Below are 26,472 nucleotides of genomic sequence, written 5' to 3'. Positions count from 1 at the left end.
CTTACTTCTACTTATAAGGCAATGCCCTCGTCATTGGAGCGGAAAATTTATTGCTCTAATCACCACTACATATGATGATAGCTTTGACTAAAACCCAATAACTTTTGAAACTCTGACCACTGATAGCTCCCAAAATATATAGTTTGGAGATATACAAATGATATGGGTAGTAGATTTGTGTTGAACAATACTTTCATAATACTATGCACCTATTAGGAATTATAACTATCTTAACAAATGATTGTGATCAAGACTCGCTTCAAAGACTAAATTCAATAATGTCATATTTGTTACCAAAGTGATGGCTGTTTTAAATAGCGGGCTATAGCGGCATGAAAGGGGCTCATGCCAGCTGCCGCAACATCGCCTATCATTGTACTAAATAGCGGGCTATAGCGGCTGAGAAGAGCTCTCTGCTAAATGATATAGCCCATGGTTTAAAACACTGAAAGAGATTAATTAGGTCGATCACCCAAGTGCGTGCTACATGTTTCTCATCATTGGAAATTATTTGTGCCCATCACTTCTCTTCTACCAACTTGATGTGAATTCGAATCTTTCATTATATATTTGAAAAAGCACCACACTACCATATTTGGCAACATAAAAAAAAACTCACCCATCGTTCACAAAGTTTCTCTTTTGAGCAATCCATAATTCAGAATAAGGACTTTGAGAGGCAAATGTACAACATGTGGAAAATGTACAATATGTGGGAAATGTTTGCATTCACATAGACTAAGACAAGAATGCACAAACATGTTGAATGTTTGCACCAACAAAACATAATATATATCAAGTATAGATGGTAGGCCTTACCCTTACCTAGTGATATCCTTAAAAAAGAGACATGTCTTTTTTCCATGTCATATGCTCTTTAGTAGAAGACAAGGTTTTGAGAAACACTTCATTTACATAAGGAAAATTCAGTTTTTATATTTAGTCAACTCCAATTTATTTTTCCCGTGGAGTCCATCATAGCTACGGCCCCTTTTATTGTGCATATGTAAGCACAGTATATGAATCAAATTATGATAAATGATATAATTTTGAATATAATGAATTAAAATATATATTGTTTTATTACATGATTTATATGGAGAGAACTTAAACTAATATACACAAAGAGTAGTTAACTCCACAGAGTAGCATGCAAATATGTTTTAATACACTTATGCTATGACAATATTTGTTTAAATATCTCTATGTGATTCACAATAATCATATCAATCAACTAATTCCTTCGAACAATGTAGTTTGAATTCTACTTGCAAAAAAACTACATTAACAATAACAATAAGCAAACAATGTTTGTGCTCCAGAAAGGAAGGAATTATGAGCTTCTGACTAAGTTTTTTTTTTCTCTGTAATGCATATTAGCACAAACTAACCAAGGGAAAAATCAGCATCAATTTAGAAAGTAAAAGAAATTAAAAGGGTTAATGTACACGCAAACAATACCACTACTTTTTACAATTGGAAATTACGAATAAAAAAACTGTGATAAACCGTGAACTGATTATAGTTGTACTTGATTAAGGTGCTTTAATACATCTAGCGGCCCACACATGTATATGACCCCTTCAATGTCAGCACAAACAATACCTTTCCTCCCATCGATCTTTCCTCTTCTCTTTTCGTTGGCCATTTTGTATCTTCTGTCTTGGAGAGCTCACACAGTTAACTAGCTAAATCTATCCTCATTTTTTATTGAGATCTACAGAGATCTGTTTCTTCTCTGTTGTTTCCCCACTATAGCAGGTGTACATTCTCCAAGAAAGCAACGCTGAATAACAAAAACCATTCCAGTGAAACTGGTTGTGGTTAGTGTTCCTTTAGCATTCATCGCCACTATTTACCAGTCTGTTGCTACTATCCATGATGATCTTGGTTGTCAGGTGGCCAGTACGGGTAAGGCCATTCTGTCTCTTGGGGGTGAGCAATTGAAGTTTCCTACAATAGAATAGGAAAAAGAGGGTCAAAAAGAAACTTCTAGTGATTCAGTGGAGTGCAACAGTTGAACAAGTGCAAAAGGTAATATCGCTTGAAAGAGCGAGAGAGCAGTATATGCATACGCTAGCAGTGAATAATATAATGCAACATATGTACATGTATGATCAAGATCGACATAAGCAGTAGTATATCTTCTAACTGTCTAGTTCCTCATTTACGTATACGTTCAACATGACATAGCTGTTAAACCATGCAATATAGCTTGTAATCATCAGGATGTTCTATAGTATAATATAGCTAAACTGATATCTTGACAAGACTATCCCGGGAGACTGTTACATGAGAGCATGTGCATGCATGGTTTTCGTGTGAACCCACTCATAAAAAAACAGTGTGCAAGAGAAGACAAATGATATTGCCCCCTTTTCCTTGGCACTTTTTCTGAAGAGATAACAGTAAAAAAACTCATATAGTCTGAAAAGAGAGGAAGCTACCGACACGGAGAAAAAGCCCTCGTTTTCACGTATATGGTCATGAAAGCAAGGAAAGTATGGTCTTGTTTTTACTCTGGTCTTTGGTCTCTCCTTTGGCACCGAAAAGCAAAGCAAAGGGTGGTCCTTGTTTGCAGATATTCATGATGTTTCTTCTACTCACTGTGAGTACTACAGTGATCTATAGTTCTCTCACACACACACTACAGTCTACAGATCTCTCTCTCTCTCTCTCTCTCTCTCTCTCTCTCTCTCTCGTATGCATGCTGTAAAAGCACCTTAACCAATATAAATAGGGAACCAAATGGGAGGAAAAAGCTGTCATGGTGAGGGCTAGTTTCAGAATGCTAGAACGACAAAGAGACTACGGGACCCCACAGTGAAGTTTCCTCAGGACCCCCCTGGTACAGTCTTTCTTCTCCTAGGCTATCCCTCACCTCGCCTGCATGAGAACATGCATGCAGCTTTGCTGTCTATATATACAAAATAATCAATATAACATGAATGCACACTATTTGGTCTCGCTGCCCACAGGTTATACAAAGATCAAAATTGGATGGAAAGAGTATGTTATTAGGGAGAAAATTTAAAAGTAACATAATAATAAGCACAATATATATGAAAGATAATGTTCATATGCATGCCGAATCGTTAGATGTCTGCACGCATTCTAAATTATTCAGGCATATAAGAGCCCAATGCTAATCATATGTCGTTGTGATGATGTTGATCCTACTACTACCACGTTTGCACACGGTTTAAAAAGGACTGAAAGAAATTAGCTTACTCCTTTTGTGCTTGTGGACGACGTGCAGCCCATTATCAGTTCTTCCAAGCCGGCAGACCTGTGGTCAAGCTTTTGTTGTGGCTGTTGCTGTTGGTGCTGAGGCTGTTGTTGCATGTTCTTTGTTATAATAATGTTGAAATGGAACAATAACTAAAGCAGTGTTCTTGTAAACAAAATAATTAAAGCAGTGTTTCAGTAAAGAAACAAGCTAGCTAAAAGCTAAAGGAACTATTGGAAAGAGTATATGGCCATGGAACAACAGTTCTTTCTTTACAAGCTTATATTAGGCCCATAGGTATGTCCACAGTCGACTCAAATCAAATGAAATCTCCAAGGATATGATACTAAAATGGTTGGTCTTGCATCAATATCTTCAAACAAAAACATCATGGGACTGAATTACAAGTGTATGTGGGAGTGAAACATGGAAATTTGAACATTCTTCATGTATATAGATCTAGTTTAATGTGCCATTCAGGTATACATTTTCCAGGCATGCATGATGCAGAGGTGATTTCAGTACTAAAGAGCACGAGTGAAAATTACTAAATACACATACAAAAATAGTGAGTATATTTTTGTGATTTATTGCACATGTATCTGTAAAAAGTAGTACAAATATTAGAGCTGAAAAGACTTTTGTGACTTTATACACGATGTGTTGTAAGAAAACCTTGATGGTTGTGTACCAAAATTATCTAGAAATTTTGCATAAAACAATAATACTACTAGTTTTTTCTATCAGAAAATATATTGTGCTAGCTAGGATTGTGTAGACAAGAAAGCAAAGATAACCACACCAAGGCTCTTAACATTTTCCATTTTGGTAACAAAACATACTTTTCTAAAAAAGGAAAGAAAAGAAGAATGAGCAATACACGCCACCATTCAATTAAAGGAGGAAAAAGGTGCCTTGTAACATGGTTTTTACTAATTTGAAAACGCTCAAGGATGGGAAGAAGATGGGATGGAAATTAAAAAAGATACAACAACTAATAACTAAGACATGCTAATTAAGAAAACACGCATGCGTGTAATTGGGCCATTCCAAATTAGCTTGCGTGCAGAATCCAACTACAAGCCCAATATGCAAGACCACCTTAATTATTTTTTTCCTCGCAAATGCATGAAAGAAATAAAACAAGCCAATACGAATTAATCACCTGAAATTTGTCATGGTGATGGAGAAGGATTGCTGGCACATGGAACTGATCATGATCAAGAACAACTGATGCGTGCTGCATTGCAGGTGGCACTATAGTCGAGACGGGGTTCGATGGCCTACTGATCAGGAAAGCTGTAGCAGGCACGGCCGTCGTCGTCCCGAGCACCGGGCCGTGTGGCTGCTGCCCCTGGCCGGCATGATGCGGCTCTGATCGTCCAAGCTGATTAGATGGCACCTGATCACCACCTATACCAACCTGCTCGAGCACACAGTTACTTTCTATTTACATAATTAACTGCGCTTTATCTTTTTTTAGTGAATAAGAGAATAAGACGCACCAATTATTCAAAGGAAATTTATTGGTAGTTTTTGCTTTCACGGTGGGTGGATGCCTGGATGGTTCTTAGGGTTGCTTGCAATATGAGTAAAATGATGTGAGACTCGAACTTCTTAAAAGGGTCCATATATACTCTGTGATGTGTAGCTCATCTTTTGCTTTAGATTGGCACGTCCTACATTTGGTCAGCTACCAAGACACCCATGCATATATATGCAACAAGCTAGGAAGCTCATCTAATCAAACAGAAAGTAGATATATCCATATACCAAAAGAAAAATACAGGAAAATAAAGCAGAAGCATGCATGGGGCATGGGAATGGATCGATGCTGATCTGCATGATGTTCTCCCCAACCTAACCAGCACAGTTTCACATACACACTTTGACTCTATCCCGGCCCAGTCCCCTCAAAGAACAAACAACTGCACCAGTCATATATGTACTTACAGAGCTAATGAAGAAGAATGGTGGTTACGTTGTTACCTCCTGATCGAAGGTTTTCCTGAAAGGCGCAAAGCTGAAATGGTCCGCAGGCTGCTTCATATGCTGCTGCATCTCGACGGCCGTGGTGACTGTGTATCCGGCCGGGAACGATGCTGCTGACACCTCGTGGTCCCTAGACGAGCAGCTGCCACTGCCACTATCCCTCCTATGCTGCTCCTGCGTCGCCGTCGTCGTTGCTGCCATGGCAGTGGCAGCGGCGCCCCGGTCGGAGGACCAGCTGCACTGCCTGGGTTGTGTCTGGTAGAAGATCTTGCACACCACCAGCTCCCCCTCCTTCTCCTCTTCTAGGTCGCCGAGGTGGTACTGGTGCATGACCCAGTTCGTCTTCTCCGGCTTGCGGTGCTTGCCGAAGTTAGTGTACAGTACCAATATCTTCTTGCACCCCTTCTGCCGGCCGTTCACCATCACCGGCCGCGTCTTTCCAGTCTTGTGCCACCTCGTCTCGCCCTTATGGACATCGCACTCCGTCTGTATCTTCCTCCTCTTCCTCGTGCCCGTCGTGTAGGCCTTGGACGGCCGGTGGAAGAAGTGCTTGCTTAGGCCATCCCTCGTCACACCTGATGATGATCATCAGCACATGCAAGGCATATGGATGCAAGAACTGTAGTGTTAGAAACTGAGAGCTGGGTGGGTGGCCAATGTTTCTTGAAAGATGCAACAAACCTCTGGAAAAGATAAGAGAAAGAAAGGAAAGAAACCTATTTGGAAACTTCAGAAGCATCTTACCATCATGACAGAGAGGAGCTGAGAGAGGTAAGATCAGGGTAGGCACAACTTTCCATAAACAATAATTCTCTTTGCATATACTCCTACCCAAGAGCACATGTAGACAACACTAAGAATAGAGGGTAGAGCACATCGAGAACAAGGGAATATATGCCATATCCCAAATCCAAACCATGGCACATAATTCATGGTGAAACAATCCCAACATACAATATATCACTCCATGAAAAGCAAAGCTCGAAAGGCCAGGAATATGACTGTATAAGTATATGGTTCAGAAATATTTCTGCTAATGCCTAGTTTATTAGATAGAGCTCCATCGATCACCTGGAAGTTTCTCGGGGTGGGTGTAACATATGCCGTCCTCCCCATCTATCGTGGGTATGAACTCGTCGATGAGAGGGTGAGATCTCGAGCCTTCATCCTTCACTTTGGCCTCGAGGTGCTCGATCAGCTCCTGGTCAGTTGGATCGAACTTGACGCCTGCCGGCAGCCCCACCCAATCCTTGTTGCAGTTACAGCAATTAATCCCATCAAAATAAGTTGCACCACCAAGTCTCATGGTAGTATGATACTGATGCTAGCTGAGGGGGTGCAACTGTGCGCACAAGATACGAAGGCAAAACGAAATTATTGTCAACTTGACAGTTGACACATACTTACTACATACCGGTTTGCTGTCGATTTTCTCGCCGCAGTGGGGGCAGTGCTTCGCGGTGGAGATCCGGTGTTCCTCGAGCTTCTCGTTGATGAGCTTGGAGCTGCTGCTGTGCCCCCTATTCATGTCTGGTTCATACGCGGCACCAGGAGGCAGTGCGCATGCATGAGTAGTAGTAGTAGGGGAGGGATGATTCTTGTTTCTCCGTCTTGCTGCGCTGCAAAGTAAAATCAAAACAAGCATATATATGGTCATCAAGCAAAATTCAGCAAGAACACGAGATGGATCGAATCGAAACAAGCAGGTGAACGAAGGCAAGAGAAGCAAACCGAAGAGCAAGTCGGAGGAGCAGTAGTACTAGGGGTGCAAAGGAGAGAGCGAGCAGTGAGGGAGAGGGGTACATATAAAAAAATCGAGGCAGGCAGGCAGCTGCTTTCACCGGTTTAATACATGAGAGCAGAATTCCTGCCTACTTTAACTGAAGCCCACCCCTCTAGCCCTTGAGGAAAAGTTAAAGGGCCCCTCTCCTCCCAAGCTCTCTCTATCTCTCTCTCGCTCTCGCTTAAGCACGACACAAGACATGGACACCTTTCATCTATGCTTGATTAATTATAATTAAACTGCCCGTAAGATGGTGCCGCGGCATGCACCTTTGCCTTAGACGTTTACTGTTGATGCAAGTGTTTTTTTATTGGGCTTTCAGACTTTCAAAGTTCAGGGACTGTCTGGCTGGCAAGCTAGGACAAGCAAAAGCAAAAGGCATATGAAGAACGGCTGCCTCACCACACCACACCACAGCTGTTACTGCAGATTCCACACCCTGCAGTGCACTCACTCCCACGCGGAGAGAGAGAGAGAGAGAGAGAGAGATTGTATCTACTACTATCTAGCCAAGTAGGCTCAAGGTAGCAGCATTAGCTTGCATGCATATACTATCAAACACGCAAATCTGAGTATCTGACATCAGCAACGAGTAAACCACTTAGGTTATTCAGTGCACAATGTAAGAAAAGGGCCTAATAATCACGGTTCACATAAAGTAAACATGTGAGGATTGGTCAAGGGTTTTTTTTGGTCATTATTGTTATTTTTTCTCTAGCTTGCATTGCATGCATGGGATGATGGAAAGGGGAAATTTCTTTCCACTGCACAATAATGAAGTTTGCAAATTGCAGGAGCAAGATATAACAGAGATAAGAGGTCTCACATGGGCATATGGAGGAGGCCTTGTGCTCAAATGATGATCCTTTTTGCCATGAGAGTGCGTGATGCTGGAGCTGGACAGAGAGAGAGGTGAATCCCAGAGCTTGCTTCCTACCCAAGGCAAATGGAGCAGTACAACACTTGATGGCCCGGCCCCAACACCTCGAATACTTTTAGTACTACAAACTGGGTATAGAGGGTAGAGCACATAAAAAATATGCGCCTGCTGCATCGCATGCGTGGACAAAGGAGCAACCTTAGCTTCTCCTACAAACATTGAAAATTCATGAACTTTTATAGATATGTAAGCTTTTTATTAAACACTAAAAGGCATTGTAATGAGCTAGAAATAAACTCAAATTAAACCACTAGCCGAGGATAAAAGAGACAAATACATTCATCTAATTTTTTATGCATCCAGAATACGCATGGCCTATATAGTTTTTAAAGCAACGGAGAATGCTTCGTGGACGGTTAGACCTAAGCATTTTTACCTATCTTACCAAAAGTTGTGGCACAGCAGATGATAGAAGCCACGAGCAAACAAAGACTAAAGGCGCACCTAGTGTAAAGAGCTCCCACTCTATGCGGGGTCTGGAGAAGAGTGTCAGTGATTAGCCTTACCCTTGCCTGTGTAATGCGAGGAGACCACGACTCGAACTCAGAACCTTCCGGTCACAGGCGGTAAGACTCTACCGCTTGCACCACTGCCAAAGAGAATCTTGCCACATCTCCTTGTCCGGTTGTCCCTGTGACATGTGGAGTTTTGGTGGTAAAAAAAGAAAAATCTGGCATGCTTTTTTCTGGATAAGGAATTCCATTGATAATCAAGAGGAGTTTACATGAATGTGATCAATTAGATCACGGACAAGGGGGCACTTCTAACAGGGTGCTGATTCTGATGTTCAATAGTAGCACAAGAAAATGTGGGAGAAATACTGCACACGGAAAAAAGAGGAGTTTGCTTCAATACTAGTAACTCAATCCACGAATCACAATCCACTACATGTTTACTTGGTCCACAACATATCACATAGTAACATTTATCTCACTTTCATTTTAATGGTGGGAAAAGTGTGCGATTTGGAAACATATATTATTAAAAAATATTTTCACAATAGATTATATGGATGTCGATCTAAACATAGATTCGAAAGATATTTAGTTTATTTTGTATAACTACAGAAGTGGGCAATGTAGATACATATTAAAGGGGCTACTTTATATTATATTATATTTTAGATGTGGGTAATTTAAAAAACAAATTTAGGGGTTACTTCGTACGTAGTATTATCTTTTCTAATGGTAGATATGCGTAATACGGCTATTCTAAATTATTTTTCACAATCACTACTGGAAACAGGGCCTTTGTCGAGTGCAAACTACTTTGCCGAGTGTCAAAAATCGGGCACTCGGTAAAGAATTGCACTCGGCAAAGAATTCTCTGCCGAGTGTCGGGCACTCGACAAAAAAGGCACTCGGTAAAGGACTTCTTTGCCGAGTGCCAGGCTCTCGGCAAAAGCGCGGCACTCGGCATAGGCTGCCCCGCGTAACGGTGTTCGGCCACGTCCTTCTTTGCCGAGTGCCTACTGTTAGGCACTCGGCAAAGATTTTTTTTTTGAAAAATACTTTGCCGAGTGCCCCTGACACGGCGCTCGGTAAAGATTCAATATTTTTTTTTGAAATGTCTTTGCCGAGTGCCTAACAGCTATGGCACTCGGCAAAGGGAGGAATTAAAAAAATATATTTTTTTTGAAATACCTTTGCTGAGTGCCTCCGTGAAGGCACTCGACAAAGAGAAAATTTCTAAAAAAAATTCAAAAAACTTCTTTGCCGAGCGCCTTATTCTTGCACTCGGCAAAGACCCCCTTTGTCGAGTGCCATGCCCCAGCGCTCGGCAAAGTTTTTTTTTGTTTTTGGCCTCCAAATTTTTTGTGCAGCCCTTTTAAAGTACCAGAAACTCCTTGTTAGAATTTGAAGATTTTTTATAGCTTTTTGATATATTTAATTACTTTATTTCGTTTACTTGAATTTTTTTTCAAAAAATATAAATTTGAACTGCACGTGGTACGAATAATAGAATTTAATGATTCAAAAAATGATAGTCATGTTACTGAGTGTAGCGTGAGGCCGTATTCAGGAACGGACCTAAAGTTTTGGACATCTTGTTCACGAAACATGACCGCGAACTTGCGTGTGAAGTGTTTTTAAATTCTATAAAAAGCAAACCAAGTCCGAAAATCATGAAACTTGTTGAGATGTCGTGATATCATATGTGGAGGCTATGATAAAAATTTTAGAAGATTTCGTGCACGTTGTCACGCACGATGTCCTGGTTTGTAAGCATCGTACGTGACAACATGCACGAAATCTTCTGAAATTTTTATCATAGCCTCCACATACGATATCACGACATCTCAACAAGTTTCATGATTTTCGGACTTCGTTTGTTTTTTATAGAATTTAAAAACACTTCGCACGCAAGTTCACGGTCATGTTTCGTGAACAAGATGTCCGAAACTTCGGGTTCGTTCCTGGATACGGCCTCACACTACACTCAGTAACATAACTATTATTTTTTGAATCATTAAATTCCATTATTCGTACCACATGCAGTTCAAATTTATATTTTCAAAAAAATCAAGTAAACGAAATAAAGTAACTAAATATATCAAAAAGCCACAAAAAATCCCTAAATTTTAACGAGGAGTTCCTGGTACTTTAAAAAGGGCTGCACAAAAAATTTGGAGGCCAAAATAAAAAAAAAAACTTTACCGAGCGCCGGGGCATGACACTCGGCAAATGGGGGTTTTGCCGAGTGCCAAGAATAAGACGCTCGGTAAAGAGGGTTTTTGAATTTTTTTAGAAATTTCCTCTTTACCGAGTGCCTTCACAGGGACACTCGGCAAAGGTATTTCAAAAAAAACTATGCCGACGACCGGATCGGGACACTCGGCAAAGTTGCAAAGGGGTGGATGGGGGCACTTAGGCGAATTCGGCCGGGCAGTCACACAGACAGACAGACCCGCGCCGCCGCCCTTTCCCGCGCACGCGCCGCCCGCCGCAGCGCTTCTTCGCCGCCGATGCCGCGCGCCGCCCTCCCCTCCTCATGCGCCGCGCCCGCGGCCGTCCCCGCGCCTGCCAGCCACCGGGCCACCGTCGACGCCACGCACCGCCGCCCTTCCCCGCGCCACGCGCCGCCCACCGCAGTCCTTCCCCGCTGTCGTCGTAGTGCGCCGCCCTCCCCTCCCCGTGCGCCGCGCCCGCCAGCCACTGAGCCACCGCCGACGCCGCGCGCCGCCGCCCTTCCCCGCGACGCGCGATGCCCACCACAGCCCCCCCCCCCCCCGCCGACGCCGCATGCCGCCCTCCCCTCCCCGTGCGCCGCGCCCACCAGCCACCGCCGACGCCCTTCCTCGTGCCGCGCGCCGCAGCCTTTCCCCACCGTCGATGCCGTGCGCCGCCCTCCCCTCCCCGTGTGCCACGCCTGCTAGCCACCGAGCCCCGCCAGCCCTCGCCCCCGCGCCCGCGTGTGCCGAGCGTGGCCAGCTCGCCCACGCCGGCCTGCCAACACCGGCGAATGGAGGAGGGGCGGAGGAGGAGGAGGAGGGGGAGGAGGGGAGGAGGAGAAGGAGGAGGAGGGGGAGGAGGAGGGGAGAAGTAGGAAGAGGAGTAGGAGCCGGCCCTGCCCCCGGCCGCGCCCCGTGGACCGCCTGCCCCGACGGCTCCCGTGCCCGACCCCATTCCCGACTCCAGCGACCCCGACCCCGACGCCGCCCACCCCTACCCTCGGCGCCCGTTAGGTATGCCCTCTCTCTTGTTGTAGTGCTAGTGGTAGTAGTAGTATTAGAAGTAGTGGTGGTAGTAGAGCTAGTGGTAGTAGTAGTAGAAGTAGTGGTAGTAGTAGTAGTAGAGCTAGTGGTAGTAGTAGTAGCAATAGTGGTAGTAGTAGTAGTAGAACTAGTGGTAGTAGTAGTAGCAATAGTGGAAGTAGTAGTAGAAGTAGTGGTAATACTTGGATATATTCTTCTGCATGGATTGATATCCAAACTACATGGCTTCTCTTGAGACATATGTGCTTGTCGGCCATCGTGCCGTTATTTTTTGCAGGTTTTGGAAACCTCACCGTGCAGGGGAGGTTCTGCCAATTTTTTAAATGATAGTATTTTGTTCTATTTTTATAGAGAAGAGCCCGTCAGAGCCGAGTCAGAGTTCCCATCGCCGTGTCGGTCTGCCTGCATCGCGTTGCCTCGCCACTGCACCGACCCGACACAGCCCCGCTAGCCTGACTCCGCCGCCACCCTAGGTATAACCCCTCTTTTCATATCATGGTCGTAGATCGTGTAACCCAGTTAGGCGTCTCCCGTTCGAAAGAGATACGGTTGGAGGTATGCAGATCTTTGCATATCTATAACCGTATCTGTTTTGGATTGTCCATGTTTTTTGGACAGCCCGCGGATACGTAGATGGGTTAGTTTCCATGGTCTGCTCTGATCCGAGACAGAGTTTTGGCATCACCTCCCTGTTGTTCTCCGGATACGCACTCTTCTTTGGCGGGACATGTATCTGGAGAACAACGGGGAGGTGCTGCCAAAATTCTGTCTTGGATAGGAGTAGAGCATGAAAACTAACCTCATCTACGCATCCGCGGGTGGGATTAGGACCTATCCACACCTATTAGACAGTAGGAACACCATGCAGATGCAATTGATGGTTACATTACTCGCTGATACATATGTTAAAGGATGGATGACCATTAGTGGATGTACACGGGCTAAAGAAGTCAGAATGATTACACCACGGAATGGATGAACAAGACCGATGCTTTCTTGAACAGTGCATTTGATAAGGCTGCTAAAGGACATTGCCTAGTTTTGTGTCTCTGCAGCAAATGTGGAAATAGGAGAAGGGTAAACAAGGTGAAAATGGGTAAACATCTTGCGAAGAATGGATTTACGCCGGACTACGCCGTCGCCCTCGATGCGGAGTACCCCAACAAGGCGGCGCGGGTGAAGGTAGAGTTTTGGGTAAGTCTTCCTCGCACAACATTGCTCAATACGTCGCATTCATTGGACTTTTCTTGAAATAATGAACCGATACATTGCTTTTGTATGTAGACTTATTACAGATGCGAGGAGGGATTTGAGGCCAGGGCGGAGCAGGTGACTACCAAAGCCTGCAAAAAACTCGTCACCGACATGCATCATGAGGTGCGCATCTAGGCCATCGTAACCTACTACGGGTCGAAGCTTGGAGAGAGGAAAACCAAGAAAGACGCAAGAGAGATGCAGCTGACCCGGGAGCAGTACCTTGAGGTAAATGAAGAACATCAATATTGATTCGTTTTGTGATTAAGTTGGTTTAATTTTATCTTCTTATATGTCTAATACTTGATGACGTGTAAATGATTCCCTGGTGGTGCCAAGCGTATCTCGAGTGCTGGACGATGATGGTTGAGAGGTGGTTCACGGAGGAGTACCTCAAGATGCACAAGGATGCCCGGGACCGTCGTTTGCAGATGCAAGGTCCAGCACACCATCAAGGCAGTCGTAGCCTCGCCGGATACAAACAAGCATGGGTATGCGAATTCATTTATCTATTGTGACGCTCAGTTCTGCCTGATTTCTAATCATCGTGATGTCTTTCTCGCAGTTGGCGTCACATAGTGGTTAGGCTTACTCGGACTTCTAGGTATGGTGTATGGCCCACAAGGGCAAGGCGACGTCTGATGTCTCCTTCAACCTGGAGGACCCGCCCGAGGCATATACGAACCCGAGCATCCACTTCCGCATCAGTGAGTACACTAAGGTGGTGAGGTCGCTCCATGAGCCAAACCACGATCCGAGCACCCAGGACTTCGATTGAGAGGCCGTCAAGAGGGCGGGGCAAGGCAAGAAGCATGGGCAGTTCTGGTTTGGCGACGGCGTTATCGACACGGCCTCTACTCCCTCTCTCTCCTAGATCCGAGCATGGAGCACGAGCGAGAGCCCGGCCATTCGCACACGGTCGACCGCTGCACAGCATTGGGTCGATGCACTCGAGGTTATTCCTGTTTTACTCGTCATATATTGATCTTTACACACCTTAATTAGCTTTGCATTACTAAAACATTAGAGTAAAATATTGTAGGCCCGACTGGAACAAGAAATGAGACAACGTCAGGAGCTGGAGGCCGAGCAGCAGAGGATGGCAGCCCAGCTAGAGGCCGAGCGGGCCGAGCAGCAGGCCCAGGCGTAGAGGCTGACGGACATTACGGAGTTCCTACAAGGGCTTGGGCAACGTGTGGGCTTCTCTCTGTCAGCTGGGCTGTTGGTTCCACCTCCGCCTCCGCGTCCTGCAGTGTAGCTACTCCTATGAGTATGAAAGTTTTTTTACTTTCGCTTGTGATTTGCTTGTATGGCCTCTACCTTCCTAGATTAGCTATCCAAATAATCTTGTCTCACATGCAATCTTTTCTCCTTTGTGCAGTCTCTATCTGACGGTGGTTCAAATAATCCATCTCATGCACCTTCGAATGATAGAGCTGGGCCTTCACCACAGTCGTAGTTGCCGAGATGAGTGCACGTTGTATTTTTTTCATTTGTTGTTCACTTAGTGATGGACTTGTGATATACTTGTGATGCACTTGTGGACTTTGATGGACTTGTGATGGACTTGTGGATTTATTTGGATAGACTTGAGCACTTATTATTATATATGTGATATATATTGTGATGAATGTGATATGTGCGGATGGATGTGTGGATGGATGAGATATATATGTGATGGATGAGATATATATGTGATGAATGAGATATATATGTGATATATGTTTGTATGAATTTATTTGTCATGATGGAATATAAAAAAAATTAAAAATTGCCATTTTTGGTCACTTTGCTGAGTGTTCCACTCGGCAAAGGACCCTGTTGCCGAGTGCCATGGTCACAGCACTCAGCAAAGCTGGAAAAATAGGCGTTCGGAAAACCATTTTTCTAGCTTTGCCGAGTGCCATGACCATGGTACTCGGCAAAGATTTTTTTTTTAAATTAACTTTGCCGAGTGCCGGTCAGAGGGCACTCGACAAAGAATTTTTTTAAAAAAAATCTCAAACTTTGCCGAGCGCCGGCCAGGGGGCACTCGGCAAAGAATTTTTAGAAAAAAATAAAACATCTTTGCCAAGGGCTGGATAGAGGGCACTCGGCAAAGAATTTTTTTAAAAAAAATAAAAAATCTTTGCCGAGTGCCTACAGGTTGGCACTCGGCAAAGCGACCGTCAACGGGACTGGCGCCGTGACGGTCGTTTTTCTTTGCCGAGTGCCCCCGGGCTCTCTGCAAAGCCTTTGTCGAGTGCCCGATAAAAGACACTCGGCAAAGAGGACTTTGCCGATCAATTTTTTGCTGTGTGTTCTTTGCCGAGTGTCGCACTCGGCAAAGGCTTTGCCGAGTGCAATTTGGCCTTTGTCGAGTGCCTCAGGCACTCGGCAAAGAACCTGAATCCAGTAGTGAATGATATAGGTGGTGCAATTGCCGAGTGCAATTTGGCCTTTGTCGAGTGCCTCAGGCACTCGGCAAAGAACCTGAATCCAGTAGTGAATGATATAGGTGGTGCAAATTTAGGGGGTTCCTTTACGTGCTTAAGATGCAAACTTAAGTGGCTAATGTATGTATTTTTAAGCGGATAACTTTTAGAAAACTGAGTGGATCCAATGATAACTATTGACGATGAAATGTGATCCCATCGTACGGACACAAGATTGCACTTCTAACGGGGCACTGGTCCTGATGTTCAGAATTAGCACAAGAAAATACGGGAGGAACACTGCAGGCCCGCGTTATCTGCGTGCGTGGCTAAATTTGCTTCAATGGTACCAGTAACTTGAATGCACAAGGCACAGATCACAATCGACTGGTTGTCCGAAGTCCGAACAGCTGGGGCCCAGGCGCCACTTGCCCCGGACACCACCGTTCAGCTATCCCTGTGGCTCCCCTCCCATTGCTGTCATGTATGGAGACCCCAGAGCCCAGACTGCAGAACACAGCATGAACCTGACCAGACCAGCGGCAGGGCTGGTGGTGGCCCCACTCGCAGAGGACCATAGGGTGGGCCACCCTGCTCGGACGGACAGGTATCATATGCCTAAGGTCCTTGGCTTGTCCCCGCGTGGGACTGGGCGCGCGACCGCGACGGCGCCACGCCACGGCGTCGGCGTCGGCATCGTCGGCGTCCGAGAAAGCGCGAAAGGGCCAGCTGCTTGGGTTGTTCAACAACAACACCTGGACGGACACCAGCAGCAGGTCCCGGCCCTGGTCTGCTACTGGCTGCTGCTGTCCCTTCTCTTCCCTTCCGCCTCACTCCATCCAATCCCGTGAAAAGAGCGAGGAAGGGATTTTTCTTCTTGTTATATATAATAAAAGAAAAACAAGAGTAGAAAGCCAAGGTAGGTAGGGCAATCCAAGCGATCTCTTCGACCAGTCCACCTCCCCGTGTGTTGCATTGTGCCTCTCATGGGCAAATCGGGCCATTATGACCTGACAACCCCTCCCAACGGCGACACGACGTCTCGCGGGACGACGCGCGCGTGCGGCCATCAGACGGAGAAGCCGCGCATGCGGCCGGCGGCGATCGTTCCGTGCGTCGTCGTCGTCGTCGTCATCTGGCTTGTGTTAACTTAATGTCCCTCGGCCCCTTTCTCATTGTGGTCCGTCAAGAAGACACACAGTGGTATAGCAGTGACACCTCGTTCGGCTTCGGTCCGGGCTCATAAATGTTAGGACTAATCAACCCAATCACGTTTGACTAAGCATGGCAGCAGGCTTGGGAACGCCATCATCAGCGGGTCGGTCGAGAGTTGTTTTGGGAGCGAGAGGAGACGTCTGTGCGTACATACATACACTAGGAGTCGCGGTTCTGGCCAACCGACGGATCCGTCGCCACCTGCTTGGTGGGCGCGCAAACGCTGATCGCCGATGCTCAAGTCGCAGCAAATACGTATCCTGATGCCATGAGTGCACTGCAAATACGTTCTTTTTCTGGCTTCGCTGAAAGCAACACCCCAGAAAGGCTAATAAATAGTAATGCAGGAGTATTACTTAGTTAGCAGAATGTACTCATGCATTTGACTGATCTAGGCTCTTAGCGTGAGTGAAGAGTGAAGTAGTGGTACCACATAAGACCTGAGCAGCCATCTCTCTGAAACCCGACCGTCCACCTGAATCGATATAATACATGTAGCAGAGCAGACGCGTTGTTCAACGGTCCATTGATCACAGCTTTCTCTGCGCGGCACACAACCTGTGCACACATAGAGCAAGATCAGTCAAACAGGTCGGGTTATCGACCTCTCGACACATTCCGTGACAACAGATATGCACCTACCTATCCTAACTAGGGCGATAGGAAGATGGGAACAGCCATCAGCTGCAGGAACAGAGTGTTGGCGCGTCGCGGTTTTTACAGTTGATCACCGGCTAGCCTGCATGCCACGCGATGACGACAGCGGATAGAGTAGGAGTAGATTAGAGGCAGGCGAGACGGGACGCCGAGGTCGTATATGATAAGTACCATGCGTGCTGCTGTCTGCACTGCACCTGCTCTGGTCGTACTCGGCACTTGGGGCAGACAGCACAGGTCCCCCTCCCATGCGCCATGAGGACTTTTCAACATCATCAGGCACGAGCTTCAACAAGCACATGCTGCTTCCTTCCCTTGATGGTTATTTTAAGTGTATATGTATACCCACTGGACAAAAAGGGTAGCAACAATCATTAGATGATCAAGCTGAAACAGCTGCGGCTTTATGGGAAGAAGCAACATTACATACATGCATGAGGAAATGTAGTGAGAGGCGTAAGCGATTGAATTGAAGAAACAGAGATAGTTTACCCCATTTTGCCTGTCATAAACGATTACATCTCACTGGCTCTGCTGCTTCCAGGCCTATGCATCAGCTACTTGAGAATACTGTGAATCTGTGTTCTAAAAATTGGGGGATATGAATGGTTTGATCAAGCCATTGGATGTGTCATCAGCTTCTTTTTTCCTATACAACTGGGTTTGCTCAGCTGGGTTTCTTCAAGATACAGTATATGTTAAGGTTCAGACAAAACAGGGGTGTAGGAAAGGTTTGTTCAAGGAGCTAATTAACATAACAGCTAAATGAAGATCACTGACCCTTGGATTCCGATACTGTTAGCAAAAGAGTGAGCAATTCATGAAAGCTCAGAGTGAAATTGCTCCCCCCCCCCCCCCCACCCACACACACACACCAAAAAAGCTCAGAGTGAAACGAATTGCTCCACATGCTCATCATCAGCAAGTGGCAGAATTGGGGGCCATTTTTGTCACACTTACGATGTACTGTAAGTGATAAAAGGTGTGCCTGGACTTTGGAGTAACCACCATTGGCAAAGGTGATTTACATTGACTCTATGAAACTAACACCAATAGACTAGCTAACTAGCAACCTCTCGCTACCAGCTACCGCTTATGCAACGACAAACACTGAATTGTAGGTTCAGTAAAACCATACCGCCTTCAGCTACAGAAGGCTACCACGCATTAGGCCTCGTACAGTTTGCATGCTTGATCTGTGCCTTCTACCAGATACGATATCGTGATCCGATCAACAGCACTAACTGCTCACAAAGTACGATTCAAACAACCAACGACCCTGCACCTACGCTCACAACGACCAATCACCTGCATATACCAACCCTATTCATGCACCAAACTCTTTGCCCAAATCTCGATTTGCCCATGGCAACTTGGGCACTTGGCCCGTATATCATCATGCTTATGTCCAACGCATACAGAAACAGGCAAACAGCCCAACAAAAGCACAAGGGACCATCTGACAGCCTTGTACGAGCAAATCTTCAGGGGGCCCGGGAAAAAAATGCAAGCCAGCTGCAACGCTGCAACTGCTATTTATGAACTGACACCGGCATTTCATCGAGCAGGTGATCGAAGCTATGCGCATGCCTAGCGTATTTTCACCTTCACCTATTGGCAGTTTGGCACTCGCAGAAGGAATTTCTCCACTTTTCTGTGATGGAATTGAGAGCAATCTACTCCGGTGATAGAACACCCGCGCCAAACACATAAGGAAATGCAACGAAATTAACGAGATACTTCACAAGTTGCACAAACTTTCTGCCAGAAAGTCGATATGCTGAGAGCGGATGCGCAAAGCAAGCGACGAAATCCCTAATCGGCAATCTACCAAACAACTCACCTGCTCGGCGCCAGCACGGGGCTGCGAAGCGATTGCGCGTCTCACTGTGCTCCTGGCAGCGATCGGCGTCAGTCGCCGCGCCAAGCGAACCGCGACCGTCCTCCCGCATGCTGTGGCCCAGCCCTCGCCTCGCCACCGGCACCGAAGACGGTGGAGCCAGCAAGCGGCGCCGGTGATCGCCTCGCCCCATCTCGGCGTGCACGGGCCACGGGCACGGCGCGGCGGTTCACGCGTGATATGATCCGGCAGGTCCAACAGAGACTAACAAATTTGGGCCTATATGGGCCACATTTGTAGGCCGAAAATGAATGGGCCGGCCGCACATGCACGGCCTCTCTCGCTCGATATGCACACACCCCTCTCGAGTGTGTGAGAGCTCGATTCGTTGCCGTCCACTTGTCTCACGGCCTGTCGCCATCTCCTTCCTGAGTTCCTGGTTGCTCCATCCCCCGCCTCCTCCACGCCACCGGCGACGATTCCATCGAGCCACTCGGCCACAGGAACCTGCGACCATGTACCGAGTCGCCTCCGGCCTCGGCGCCCTCAAGGTGAGCCGCCCACGCCTGGAACCCTACCCTTGCCTTGACCTCCTTGGCTCCTTTCATTTCCGGTAGATCTGGGTGCGATCCGCCGATCCGCAGCGGCGTCGCTTGTGGTCGCGTCGCGAGGCGGAGGATCCTTCTTGTCGGAACCTTCCCGTCGTCCGGACTCACGCGGGCTTGATGCGTAGCGTGGTCTGTTGAATTGAGGACGTGGTTGTTTGAGATGCGATGTTCAGTACCCTCTAGCTTGTTTGTAGAATTGTTATGTGAATGTGGGCTGTGGGGGGCAAGTGGAATCCGTGCTTTTGCGAATGTTTGTGAAGGCATGAAAACTTTAGTAGAGTGAGTTCTGCTAAGTCCGCGCTGATCATTTGTTCTCAAGGGGTCGTGTTAGTTGCTTGATCCCTGAACCATCCTGACAGTGTATTAGACATAGTAAACTTTTAATGCATGCTAGAATTGGTTCCATTTTAATACTTGGTTTCTGTTGGACACTGACCCTTTCTTATTTGGTTACGATGGATCAACTGAAATATATGATTTCGAAATCCCTAGTTACCTCTCACAAGTCTTGACTGAAAAATGGGCTTGAACTCCTCAAACCACCAGTGTTTACTTCTCACGATTACATGCTTATGTTGTAGTTATTTTGTTCAGTGCATGTGTTTGAAACCCTTGTGATGTTTTGTGTTAGTTAATAAGCGGTGTGATGTTGAAGAATGTTTCATTTCATTCAATCATTCATTACCACTTATGATACTAGTTTTCATGTCTGTTTATAGACAGAAGATAGCGCCACGGTTTTTTTATGTAGACAACCCTTTTTTATGTGAGGATGTATAAAACTCCGTCATTCTGATTCCTTACACAAGATATTGCTCTGCAAGCATACCTTTACTGTAATAATAAACAAAGAGTCAGCACGATTTTCTCGGGGTGTTCGTATGAAGCTTTACGGCATTGACCACTGAACTGTAATATAGGTGCTTTCCTTTTATTTCAGAGGCATGGGGCAGATGCTCAAATGATGAATGTTGCAATCAGGTGTGCCAGCACAAGTGTTGCACAGGGGTCGTCTGGTGGCTTCTGGACCTGGTTGACTGGTGCGCGGTCAAATCAAATACCTCCTCCAGATTTCACACTTCCGGGCGTGACTATTCCTCCTCCGCTACCTGATCATGTGGAGGCTGGCAAGACAAGAGTCACAACACTTCCCAATGGTGTTAAAATAGCCTCTGAGACATCTGCAGTATGTCGTCTTTGTGTTTATATGGTTACTCATTCCATCCATGCCCTCATCAGCAGCTGATAATAATAGGGTGTTCTCTATTTCCTATTCAGGGATCATCTTGCTCTGTTGGAGTTTATGTTGATTGTGGTTCTGTATATGAAGCACCTGAAACAACAGGTGCCAGTCAACTGTTGAAGACAATGGCCTTCGCAACCACTGCCAACAGGAGTGAATTGCGGGTTGTGCGTGAAATTGAGGCAATAGGTGGCAGTGCCAAAGCATCTGCTAGCCGTGAGATGATGAGCTACACTTACGGGGCCCTGAAGACTTACATGCCTGAAATGGTTGAGTTGCTTATTGATTGTGTACGCAACCCTGCTTTTCTTGATTGGGAGGTCAAGGAACAGGTATTTCATCTTGGTGTCATCCCCTTCCACATGTCTGTTTTAGTTTAATGTATCATGTTCTTTGCTGACATAGTGACATGTTTCCTTTTCAGATTTTGAGGCTAAAGGCAGAGCTTGCGAAATCATCAAGTAATCCTGAAAATTTCCTTTTGGAGGCTCTTCATTCTACTGGCTATTCTGGTGCTTTAGCAAACCCACTAATTGCGTCAGAATATGCAATTAGCAAATTGAATGCAGATGTCCTGGAGCAATTTATAATTGTGAGATTCATCTCCAGAATTTCTTTAGTATTCTTTATGTCCTGGTATCCTTGTTGACGTGTTATTTGTACCTTTTGTTGCATGGGTATCAGGAGAACTACACTGCTCCCCGAATTGTTCTAGCTGCTTCAGGTGTTGATCATGATGAATTGGTATCTATTGCTGAACCCCTTCTGTCTGACATTCCCAGTGTATCTGGAACAACAAGGCCAAAATCTACCTACATTGGTGGAGAATACAGAAGAAGTGCAGATTCATCGGTAAGCATTAGGATTCAGTCCATTCATCAAGTCACTTATCTAACCGCTTTCATCACCTAGATTTCTATCCTTACTTTCGCCTTTGTCTTGCAAAATAGAACACAGATGTTGCATTGGCATTCGAGGTCCCAAGTGGTTGGCTCAAAGAAAAAGATTTTGTGACCGTATCAGTTCTTCAGGTTCATTAGGCAGTTTGTTGAGAGATTCACTATTTTACTAAACAAGGTATGCCAATTGAATGTTTTATTAACTAAGAGCTCTACATCTTTTACAGACACTTCTGGGCGGTGGTGGCAAATTTTCTTGGGGAAGGCAAGGAAAGGGGCTGCATTCGCGTCTAAGTAAGTAGAACAGATGTTTATATTTTACCCTTTAGCATGCCAGATACTATGTATTCTTTTGAGAAACTGCGGGTGCATTTGGAGACTTGGAGTTGTTCAACTATCTGACTGGTTAATAATTCAAATAGGATTTGCTCCCAGTTTGTACTAGATTGATACTGCTCACCCTGAATTGGTTATTCTTTATCAAGATCTTATAGGACAAAGCAACACAAACTGTAAAATATGTTGTTCAACTTTCACACTGTTGGAGAAGTATTATTGATCTAGTAGTGTCATCAACAAGTGCACTAAGGTTTAGTTGTTCTAGTTCGGATTGCACCATAACTATTCTTTTATGTTCATTTCATCTAGTGTAGATCTTTACCATAATGTGAAGCACTATGAAATACAAAAATAATCTCACAAATCGAAGCAGTCAGGATCATACCAATCCCTGAATTTGAGGTGTGCTTTGTGGCTTGTGCAGACCATCTAGTAAATGAATTTGATCAGATCAAGTCAATCTCTGCTTTCAAGGACGTTCACAGTAATACTGGCATCTTTGGAATCCATACATCTACTGTAAGTATTAAATTCACAAGCTTGCTAAGTCATGCATAATGTAGTCATTTTAGTAAATATCATGTAATCATATGTATGTTTTGGGAGGAAACGGTCACTTAAAACTTGTTACAGTACATATGTTACCTTTTCTGTGTGAAAACTCAAACCATGCTTACAGCATCACATAGCAAACTCATTGGAGGAGTTAAAACGATCATTACAGAAATGAACATAGTGTTCATAGTTTATATTTCAAATACAAATCATAACAAAGTGTTATCTCATAATCAGGATGCATCATTTGTTCCTAAAGCTATTGACCTAGCAGCAAGAGAGCTCACTTCCCTTGCAACTCCTGGACAAGGTATCCCAACTATCCTATCTTGGCTGTGGGCTCCTGTTAGTTAGATTCCTTGCCTGCCTGGAACTTCATTTATTCTCATTACAGTTGACCAAAGCCAACTAGACCGTGCTAAAGCCTCAGCTAAATCAGCGATACTGGCGAACCTGGAATCGCAGGTATATAGGAATGTTTCAAATATTTTTCTCTTTTTCTAAAACAAAATGTTATACATTTCTGTGACTGCTGATGGTTCACTTGAATAATTGAAACTATAGGCATCACTAACAGAAGACATTGGGCGCCAAGTTTTGGCATTTGGTGAAAGGTAATGTGTTTTGAATGTTATAGTGCTGTGATAATTTCACCTTTTAGCTGTGATTCTATTCCCTTCGAGGTCACAACAGGATGCTGTCATGATATTGCTTCAGAGAGACGGCATGTATCAAATGTTTCCTGCTGCTATTGTAGATATTATGTTCATGGATGTTATTATTATGTATATGTCAATGAAAGATATATTCAACTGCTGATGCTTTTCTATTTTGTTATCTCTGTGTCATGCTCACCGGTCCACCTAATCATGGCTTCATAAAAACCCTGCAGGAAACCTGCTGAGCACCTTCTCAAGGCTATTGATGGTGTTACTCTGAAAGATGTAACATCTGTTGCTGAAAAGATCATTTCATCGCCATTGACAATGGCATCTCATGGAAACGGTAAGTGACAGCTAGTCACCTTTACATTGTGCGATATCAACTAGAATTCCACTAGAATGTTTCTGACCTATCGTCTGCATTCTGCAGTTCTGAACATGCCAACTTATGAGTCGGTCAGTGGCAAGTTCCACTCAAAATGAGGAGTACATGACCCTTCATTTTATCACCTTTTTTTCTAGACAAGTTTAGCGGTCCCTTGTCATTCACGCCTAAGGCCATGATTCTTGGTCAGTTTCAGAAGAAATAAGGAATCTCATACAGTTTTGTTTGTTAAATCTGTGATCACTTCACAATTGCCTTCTTTTTCCCTTTCCTTTGCGGAGCATTCATGTGGTTGATGCTGGTGATAGACCAGTAACGAGCTTGTAAATTTAACTGAACCCTGGTCCCTCTTTCTGTGACAAGGCCCCCAAAGAGTGTACAAAATTTTCGTAAACCTTTGACAAAAATGTTGAAGCACCTGAATAATGATTCTACAGAACTGAAGTTTGCAGATTCGTGTTTGAGGCAAAATGGTTATGGTGTACCTTATGATGGTGTAAGTAGGTAACCGACCATTGGTGTTTTTCGGGTCAGTTAGTTTGGTTTATTTCTCCCCTAAATTAATTACATGGTATGCCATTCTAATTCGTTTTAGCAAGTTTTGGGTTCACTTAATGATCGAAAACTAGTTCCTGGAACTTGCATCCCTATCCATGTATGGCTTTAAATCTTACCGCGGTAACTTTTCTCAGGTTTGCTAGTGCAATAGTGTTGAGCTTCGAACAGTGACCTGCAGTGTCTTAGAATTGGCCGTCTTTTGAAGAACGCCCATTTTCCGTTTGTTAATCGAACCAGCAGAAACTAAGCGCACAAGGATTCATGGAAAGGGTGAATTTCAATAGCCTGCTGATGAAGTTTGACGAGACGGTAAAAAAGTTCTAGATTATGGTCACGGTAAATTAGGGAGATTCTAGACTATACTGCTGAAACATGTCTTACGGTTTCGCACTGTAAACAGGTCAAAAAAACCTTTGTTCGGATTTTTATGGTCACGGAGGAAGTCATTTTCACGGTTGCAGCTGCAGGTGGGTTCCGATTGCGAGTGGGTTGTTTTGTTTGTTGAGCGGTGAGGAGCGTTGTTGAATAACAGGCTGTTGAATGGCAAATATATAGAAGAGAATAATATATCGAGTTAAATGTATGAGAGGCCCTTAAACTTGTAACGGTGTGTCATTTAGGTCTATAAACTTGGAAAATGCATTTCTAGATACCTAAATTTGCTAAATGATACACCACATGTCCATACTTGTCACACGGGCATTTTATCTGGCGTGGCATTGCCATGTGGGAAAATATGCAGTGAACCCCCTAAAAATCTAAATGGAATATCTCGAACAGGTCATTGTTCTGTCCTCGCCAGGACATGCACGCCACCTATTCGGCGCAATGCCGCAGAGCGACACGCGCCGCCCACCTCGCCTCTGCTTTGCCAAGTGTTGTACATGCCGCGCTCGCCCCTGGCCACGTCGCCGCTTGCCAGTGACCTCGCCTTCAGCTCCAAGCCGAGCCAAGTTTGGGGATCTGGATCAGTTCGCCGACGGAGGCGTCTTAGGCGGGCGGGCGGACTCGGCTTCAGCGGGCCCCTACTCGATGTCACCGGCGCCGCGCGGGCTGTAGGAGGTGCCGACCACGGCCTACTTGCCTCTGCTCAACAGCCGGCGCAGCGACCGCAGCCTGGCGTAGACCGGGGACCTCATCTTGTCGGCGGTCCCGGGCATCTGGCTTGCCGACAGCGGGGAGTTCATGGGCGGCGTGCTCAGGGCCACGGGCTACGTCGAGGTGTCGATGACCAGGTTCTCCTTCCTGCGCCCGGAGGGCGAGGAGCTCGCGGCGGCGGCGCTAGCGCTGGCGACGGGCGGTGGGGGCGTGGTTAGGTCGGCGTTGGTTACCTTGTCGTGGGTGCCCCAGAAGAGGACGTCAGTGGGGAACACCGGGAACTCTAGCGACGCACCGGAGGGCTCCTCCCGCGGTAGGGCGTCGAGGTCACATGACAACTGACCACATGACGGCGACGACAGCATGCAGCAGGCGGGCGGCGAGCACTGGGGTGCTACCGGCGAATGATGAGGAGACCGGCCATACTGTGCTAAGGTCATGTATGGAGTGTTAAGGCGAAGCTAAAATACGTGTTGGATAGAACAGAGAGGAAAAAATTAGCGCCACAGCAGAGCTTCAGCTCTGGCGGACATGGCGGCTAATTCCACGAGATTCAAAAATTCGTCACTTACCGAAGGTGGTTTGCAACGAGCTCTTGTCCAGGGGCTAGCTAACAACCGGATGCACTCATGTCTGCGAGGCATTGGAATGGGAGGCACTGGTGTGGACAAATTTTGAAAGGGCGCAAAGGTGGTCGTGGCGTACACGTGCTCCGCTTAAATAGCCGGCCATGGCAAGCTCGGTTGAGGCACATATGGGACTCGGGCTGGCTCCTAGGCCACGGCGAGGGCGCCCACTTATGCAGGGTGATGATGGCGCATGGTCTTGGGATGAGGCGAGGCAAGGCGAGCAGCAGCTCGTGCGTGTGGCCATGGCCGAGGTGGGATAAAGGGATTTGCATCGCGGCTGGCTAGCGGACACACGAGCGAGCTCATGGCTCGTACGGACACGGGGTGGGCTGCCTGCCGCTGTGCCACTTGCGTCCAGATGCTCACCTACGCCTGCTGCTCTACCTTGACTGCCTCCGCCACGACTCCCAGAACATCCGCGCCGGGTGAAAGGTCCTAATATGGCTAGAGGGGGTGA

General features: G+C 45.8%; 3 protein-coding genes and 2 long non-coding RNA genes across 7 annotated transcripts; 1 reads left to right on the top strand and 4 right to left on the bottom strand.

Moving 5' to 3' along the window:
• Positions 1-1,393: 1,393 nt before the first annotated feature.
• Positions 1,394-7,103, bottom strand: LOC136461583 (NAC domain-containing protein 75-like). 3 transcript variants are annotated; one of them, XM_066460866.1, is made up of 7 exons: positions 6,953-7,103; positions 6,636-6,840; positions 6,293-6,470; positions 5,219-5,796; positions 4,395-4,652; positions 3,232-3,348; positions 1,394-1,953 (listed from the first exon to the last, which is right to left on the bottom strand). In XM_066460866.1, the coding sequence occupies exons 1-7, from the start codon at positions 7,024-7,026 to the stop codon at positions 1,873-1,875; spliced, it is 1,491 nt and encodes a 496-aa protein (XP_066316963.1). In that variant the 5' UTR covers positions 7,027-7,103; the 3' UTR covers positions 1,394-1,872. The 3 variants fall into 3 exon arrangements, with proteins under 3 accessions (XP_066316963.1, XP_066316965.1, XP_066316966.1); XM_066460868.1 differs by having other exon boundaries at positions 3,232-3,333; XM_066460869.1 differs by having other exon boundaries at positions 6,636-6,835; positions 6,953-7,083.
• Positions 7,104-7,836: 733 nt separating this feature from the next.
• LOC136461585 (uncharacterized) lies at positions 7,837-8,740 on the bottom strand. The gene is made up of 3 exons (XR_010760380.1): positions 8,669-8,740; positions 8,451-8,575; positions 7,837-8,093 (listed from the first exon to the last, which is right to left on the bottom strand). It is a non-coding gene; the product is annotated as an uncharacterized lncRNA (long non-coding RNA).
• A 2,071-nt stretch (positions 8,741-10,811) lies between these two features.
• Positions 10,812-11,570, bottom strand: LOC136460161 (uncharacterized). Its single transcript, XM_066459975.1, has one exon. The coding sequence runs from the start codon at positions 11,568-11,570 to the stop codon at positions 10,812-10,814; it is 759 nt and encodes a 252-aa protein (XP_066316072.1).
• Positions 11,571-16,550: 4,980 nt separating this feature from the next.
• On the bottom strand, positions 16,551-19,260 carry LOC136461584 (uncharacterized). Its single transcript, XR_010760379.1, has 4 exons — positions 19,043-19,260; positions 17,185-17,547; positions 16,973-17,100; positions 16,551-16,847 (listed from the first exon to the last, which is right to left on the bottom strand). It is a non-coding gene; the product is annotated as an uncharacterized lncRNA (long non-coding RNA).
• A 164-nt stretch (positions 19,261-19,424) lies between these two features.
• LOC136457536 (mitochondrial-processing peptidase subunit alpha-like) lies at positions 19,425-24,181 on the top strand. Its single transcript, XM_066457565.1, has 13 exons — positions 19,425-19,590; positions 20,588-20,833; positions 20,926-21,222; positions 21,315-21,482; positions 21,575-21,742; positions 21,841-21,921; positions 22,017-22,083; positions 22,553-22,647; positions 22,921-22,993; positions 23,078-23,148; positions 23,248-23,297; positions 23,576-23,688; positions 23,776-24,181. Exons 1-13 carry the CDS (start codon positions 19,555-19,557, stop codon positions 23,826-23,828), a joined length of 1,518 nt encoding a protein of 505 aa, XP_066313662.1. The 5' UTR covers positions 19,425-19,554; the 3' UTR covers positions 23,829-24,181.
• Positions 24,182-26,472: the final 2,291 nt, after the last annotated feature.

This window comes from Miscanthus floridulus, chromosome 6 (genome assembly GCF_019320115.1).
Source record: "Miscanthus floridulus cultivar M001 chromosome 6, ASM1932011v1, whole genome shotgun sequence".
In the NCBI taxonomy this organism is placed as follows: Eukaryota; Viridiplantae; Streptophyta; class Magnoliopsida; order Poales; family Poaceae; genus Miscanthus; species Miscanthus floridulus.
Note: the sequence above shows the minus strand (reverse complement) of the source record. Positions and strands in the feature narration are given on the sequence as shown.